This window comes from Erpetoichthys calabaricus, chromosome 5, assembly GCF_900747795.2.
Source record: "Erpetoichthys calabaricus chromosome 5, fErpCal1.3, whole genome shotgun sequence".
Lineage (NCBI taxonomy): Eukaryota > Metazoa > Chordata > Cladistia > Polypteriformes > Polypteridae > Erpetoichthys > Erpetoichthys calabaricus.
Genome location: NC_041398.2, coordinates 198,319,231 through 198,325,230, shown reverse-complemented (window position 1 = coordinate 198,325,230; position 6,000 = coordinate 198,319,231). Strand labels below are relative to the sequence as shown.

The 6,000-nt window shown below is 36.7% G+C and overlaps 1 protein-coding gene across 1 annotated transcript in view; it reads left to right on the top strand.

Moving 5' to 3' along the window:
* LOC114652861 (rapamycin-insensitive companion of mTOR-like) overlaps positions 1-6,000 on the top strand; it is a 164,283-nt gene that overhangs the window by 132,518 nt on the left and 25,765 nt on the right. Inside the window, exon 24 of the mRNA XM_051927674.1 lies at positions 5,589-5,665. Within this exon, the coding sequence (XP_051783634.1) occupies positions 5,589-5,665 (77 nt within the window). The remainder of the gene's footprint in view (positions 1-5,588; positions 5,666-6,000) is intronic.

Here is a 6,000-nt window from a genome sequence, read left to right as displayed (position 1 = left end):
AGCTTTTCCGCTGTTTTATAAACGAACGCCATATAAGGTCTTCCTTTTTCCTTGCTTCGCCAAGGAAAGAGCCTTTTTATTAAATCCAAGGGTTCTTCGCTTTTTTTTTTGTTTGTTTATTACGATTGTTATAGTTCTGTTTGTATACGACATTGTCAGTTCAGCACTCAGGTTGTAATATGACCAAGCCGTGCAAGCTTACTGTTAAGAATGCAACGTATAGTTGTACAGGAGAAAAGCAATCTTGCCTCAAATCAATGGCAAACTTTTGTAGGTCTATGAACTTAATTTAAAGTTTAGGTTTACACGGTGCTTTCTTTCCGAAGTACCTGCACTCATGAATATGTCTGTATGCGTCAGTCGCTCAAATCCCCGCGCTTCGCACCGGCGAAGTACTGCTTTTAAATTTTTATTAAGAAGAAAAGAAAACCTTTTAAAATTGAGGGAAAATATACCAATAACAGTTTGTTAAGGATCTGTTTTTTTGTGAAGCTGCGTTCACTCGAGTGATCACTTCGAGATGACTTGCTGGCTAACCATAAGCGTTACCTGGTAGGTAACCACCCATACAATCAGATTGTGAATCAGACTACGAATGCCGTGAATGTAATTACCCCGATCTACATGCTGTCAAATAAACGAACCACACGCCGTGGCGCAATTTTAGGGGCTTAGCCTCTAGCGCTGACGTCCGAGGTTCGATTCCCGTAAGGGAGTGAAGTGAGCGCTGCTTTTAAAGTACTGCTTTTAAATTTTTATTAAGAAGAAAAGAAAACCTTTTTAAATTAAGTCTTAAAAAGAGCTGTAAAGATATTGACAATAAGCTACGCAAACCCACCAAGACATGCAATCGTTTAAATCAAAGCGCGAGTCGAAAAACACCATCCCATAATATTAGTTAACGATTAACACATTTCTATATGTATTGTAAGCATACAATACAACTGATAATATGTTGCGCTTATTTATCTGGTGTACTGACATTTTTCCGCGTTTAACGGCTGAAATCTAACGTGGTTTGTGCCCTTCAGAATGAAAAGAGTTTGCATTTACCTTTTTAATAAAAGGCGAGGTTTTAAGCCTGAGAAATCACCCCGTAAATGCACACGTTTAATTGCACATGTGTTAATATGTATGCTTACACAGTATTAAAAGACACTCAACAAGTACACAGTATTAAAAGACAGTCAACAATTAACGTCATTTACCTTCGTTCCCGCGTTTAACTTGTGCTGTAAATCTCTTCCTCGTTTTCAGTTCATGTGATTACGTAGGAGGCGTAATACGTGATGACGCGATACGTGACTCCGCCTCCTCCATTAGAGTATGTGGACAAAAAACAGGTTCCAGTTATGACCATTACACATAGAATTTCGAAATGAAACCTGCCTAACTTTTGTAAGTAAGCTGTAAGGAATGAGCCTGCCAAATTTCAGCCTTCTACCTACACGGGAAGTTGGAGAATTAGTGATGAATGAGTCAGTCAAACAGGTTCCAGTTATGACCATTACGCGTAGAATTTCGAAATAAAACCTGCCTAACTTTTGTAAGTAAGCTGTAAGGAATGAGCCTGCCAAATTTCAGACTTCTACCTACACGGGAAGTTGGAGAATTAGTGATGAGTGAGTCAGTCAAACAGGTTCCAGTTATGACCATTACGCGTATAATTTCGAAATAAAACCTGCCTAACTTTTGTAAGTAAGCTGTAAGGAATGAGCCTGCCAAATTTCACACTTCTACCTACACGGGAAGTTGGAGAATTAGTGATGAGTGAGTCAGTCAGTCAGTCAGTCAGTGAGTCAGTGAGGGCTTTGCCTTTTATTAGTATAGATCATATTAGATCACCCCTTGTATGCACTTTTGCCAATGACCAGATCCTTTCTTTCAGATCCATCATAGGTAATACAGTGATCCCCCGCTATATTGCGGTTCAGTTATCGCGCCCCCACTACATCGCGGATTTATTATTATTACTAGGGGGCTCCGCCCCCTGCTCACCCACCCCCGGGTTTGGTTTATTGGATAAACAATTTAAAGAGATTGTTATTTTCATGGGAATTGTTAAATATGCATTATTTTCATTTTTACTTTACAACTTTTGTAAAAACAATATTTGTCCTTTATTTCCTGCCCCAGACATGGTTAAATCTCCTTCTCACAGGACTTATAATGTTGCTCGCATTGTGAAGGGGGGGGTCTGAATGCATGCTAAAGAGTTGAGATCAGTTCAGCAGGTGTCTTGCTGCTGGCCAGCTGTGTGTTATGCTTGTCGTGCTTTGCGTCAATCACTTAAAAGCATGTACAGCAGCTGTCCTTTTGCCATTTCGCATCTCTGTCGCTAGCGTTCTGAAGGAGGAGGAGGGGAGGGGGGTGTGAGGGCTGAACGCACGCTGGCTTGCTGCAGCTGCTGCTGGCAAGCTGCGTGTTCTGCTTGTCGTTGTTTTAAGAGCTGGGAACACCTGAAGTTTGTCTGCCAAAAGCATTCCAACAACTGCGAGGTTAGATGTTCGTGAACTTGTTTTAAATTGTTTGTAAGTAGGGTGTGACGTGCAAAGGTCACCACCTCACGGGTTTTGCTTCCTAAGGTTGTAATGTCTAGTCTTGTGTGTCGTCAAAGTGTCTCTCCGAGATGATCTGATCTCAATCGCTTTGCTCAACCCCCCCGGAGGCGCGCTATATTCCTGACACTTCGCATCTCTCCCGCTCGCGTTGTGAAGGGGTGGAGCTGAACGCACGCTAAGTAGAAGTGGACGGATCAGCTACTGGCTTCACGCTGCTTCTGCCAAGATGCGTGTTATGCTTGACGCTCCGCGTGTCGATCATTTAAAAGCCTGTACAGCAGCTGTCCTTCTGTCTCATTGCATTGTCTTGCGTGACCGTTAAAAATGTCTCTCGCGGGATGTCAAATTGTCTTCTGAGAAGATCAAGCCTTGTCTCCTGGTCTCCCTGCCAAGATTTTTTTTATAATAGAGAGATGTTACTCATATCCTTAGCACGACATCCATATATAATATGTGTTTACAAAGTGTGTTTTAATAAGTTTACATGTGTTTAAAGCGTGTGGGAGGGGTTTTTTAAGGTTTAAACTATAATAAAAAAAAAAAAGTATATTTATATGGTCTTTCTATATCGCGGATTTTCACCTATTGCTGATGGGTCTGAAACGTAACTTCCGCGATAGGTGGGTGGATCACTGTAGGTTTATAATATACAAGTAAAATCACATTAAATGCACAATTCAAAATTTCAATTTTTGCATCACAGTTTTTGTTTGGTTGATATTTTAGTACATGTCTATACAGTACATTTGTTATTCTGATTCAGTTCTAAACATGTTAGGGGATCATTAATTTGCTGATGTGGAAAATTATATTTAAAAATTCTGAAATGCAAACATCTGTAGACACTATTTTTTCTGTAATCTTGCTTATACCATTTAACATTAACAACAAATTGCAGCACCTTCATTTACTCCTATGCATGTTATGATTATTAGCTATTGAGGTATAGGGTGGTATGTATTGCTATCACTAAGCTAAATGACATTTCATTCCTCTTTCCCAACCCTGATCTGCTCCTCCTGACAGTGGGTCTTTACCATAGACTTTGACAATAGGGGCATCAGGCTAAAGCTACTTGTATCTGTCTCTGGTGTCCCTTCACTCTTGAACCAGGTCTGCAAAGTAACTTCCCAGCAATATATACTTTAAGGAGGCCGCTTCTTCCCCCACTTATTCTAGATAGGAACCAGACACTGCCCTGCCACATCTGCACCCGCCTTTCTTCTGGAATATCTTCTTAAAAGGGTAAAATGGTCACTACTTCCCTAACCAGAGAGCTATGTGCTTGCCACATTTTATCTAGAAAGTCAACACCACAGTTAGTCAATTAAATAATTAGCTTATTTTGTGAAACTTAAAATGTATCATTTTATATGAAAAATGCATGTTACAACATATTCAAGTAACAGATAATGGACTCATTTTTGGGTCATGAAACAAGCTCTGGTGCTATACCCTTGACTGTGTGTGAACTCTACAGTTAAATTGTTATCTGAAAAAAGAAATGCTTGGTAAAATTCACAATAACTTGAAGAAATACAGTTGCTTAAGATCACTGCCAAGTGCTTTCATTAGGCACTGAAATTTCTGAGAGGGAGCCACAATTCAGACTAAAGAAGGGTGTCTCTTCCACTAAATGTTTAATTAACTGAACCTATTTTAACATAAACTGCACATTTTTTAAATCCTACAAATTCTGAAAAATATAAATTTGAGTAAAAATAAGTTTTTAAAATTCATGTTGTATGAAGAGAACAAGTAATAAAATAAAGTGTCATGTTTGACTCATTCTGATTCACTGTGTTGCATAATTAATAGACCATACATTTCAAAATTAAGTAATTAATTAAAAACACTGAATTTCACTATTGTTTTCTTACCTTGTAGGTTTGTATTAGTGAACAACTTGACTTTGAATAACTGCCTGAAGTTTTTTTTTTTCCTCTCTCTTAATCCTTCTCACAGTATACTATGGACTGTGTAATTTTCATCATAAGGCCATCATGCCTCGTTTAACCACTAAGAAAATATGTCTTCCATTAAATGGACAGTTTTTGTGTAATCACTTTGTTACATGTTTACTTTTATAATAATTTGTCCATCTATCAATTTATCTATATCTATCTATATTATCTATGTTTATATTTATGAATTTACAAATATTTAATTATATTCCTTGTTCTTCCATTCTCCGCAAAAACATTCCTCAATAAAACAGGCGATGCTCAAACTTTAAAACTTAATTCAAATGAGTTTATCGACTTGAAAAATCTTTGCATTTGTCATTTTTATTACATTTTTGAAATTACATAAAAAATAAAAGTATTGTTTGCTCTGTTTGAAGTGCTACATTTTTTAACTGTGAACTGAATGCCTCGTTTAACCACTAAGAAAATATGTCTTCCATTAAATGGACAGTTTTTGTGTAATCACTTTGTTACATGTTTACTTTTATAATAATTTGTCCATCTATCAATTTATCTATATCTATCTATATTATCTATCTATGTTTATATTTATGAATTTACAAATATTTAATTATATTCCTTGTTCTTCCATTCTCCGCAAAAACATTCCTCAATAAAACAGGCGATGCTCAAACTTTAAAACTTAATTCAAATGAGTTTATCGACTTGAAAAATCTTTGCATTTGTCATTTTTATTACATTTTTGAAATTACATAAAAAATAAAAGTATTGTTTGCTCTGTTTGAAGTGCTACATTTTTTAACTGTGAACTGAATGCGGACCTTTCTCCAAATTGTTGCAGGGAGCATTTTGTAGTTCCTCCGTAACAGATTAAAATAGTTTGACATAAAATATACTTATGCCACTGATATTTCAACATTTTGAGAAAAGTAAGAATTTTGTATTCTTTTCTTTTCTGCATCTTGTGAACTGTACTGCAGTTGTATCTAGTGATTTTTCCAATTTCCTTTCATCTGTCCATCCATTTATCCATCTGTCTGTCCATCCAGGTTTATAATTTTGCTTAATCCAAATACATTTTTAATTTATTATTTTTTAGGCCAATCTTCATGCTTTGATTCAGCTGAAGCCAGCTTTGTCCCATCTTGGTGATAAGGGAGTTCTACTACTTTTACGGTAAAACTTTTCTTGTATTGTGAATTATAATGACTTGATTAAATACTAATAATAAAGGAATATTCCTGATGACTCTGCAAGTAGTGTATAATTTTGTTATATTACAGTCAAGGCCAAATGGTTGTGTTGAAGATAGTGCCACTGTCTTTCAGTATCTGGACACAAATTTGATTCCTTGCAGGGTTGTCTTCTATGTATAATTTGCATTTCCTATACAAGCCTGTGTTTCCTGCATCAGTTCAACTGTATGCTGATGTGGTGGTTAGTGATCGAAGTAAAGTGTCATGGTTCACAAGCTATATGATTGTTTATCATGTAAGTGGCAGTTAACTTTT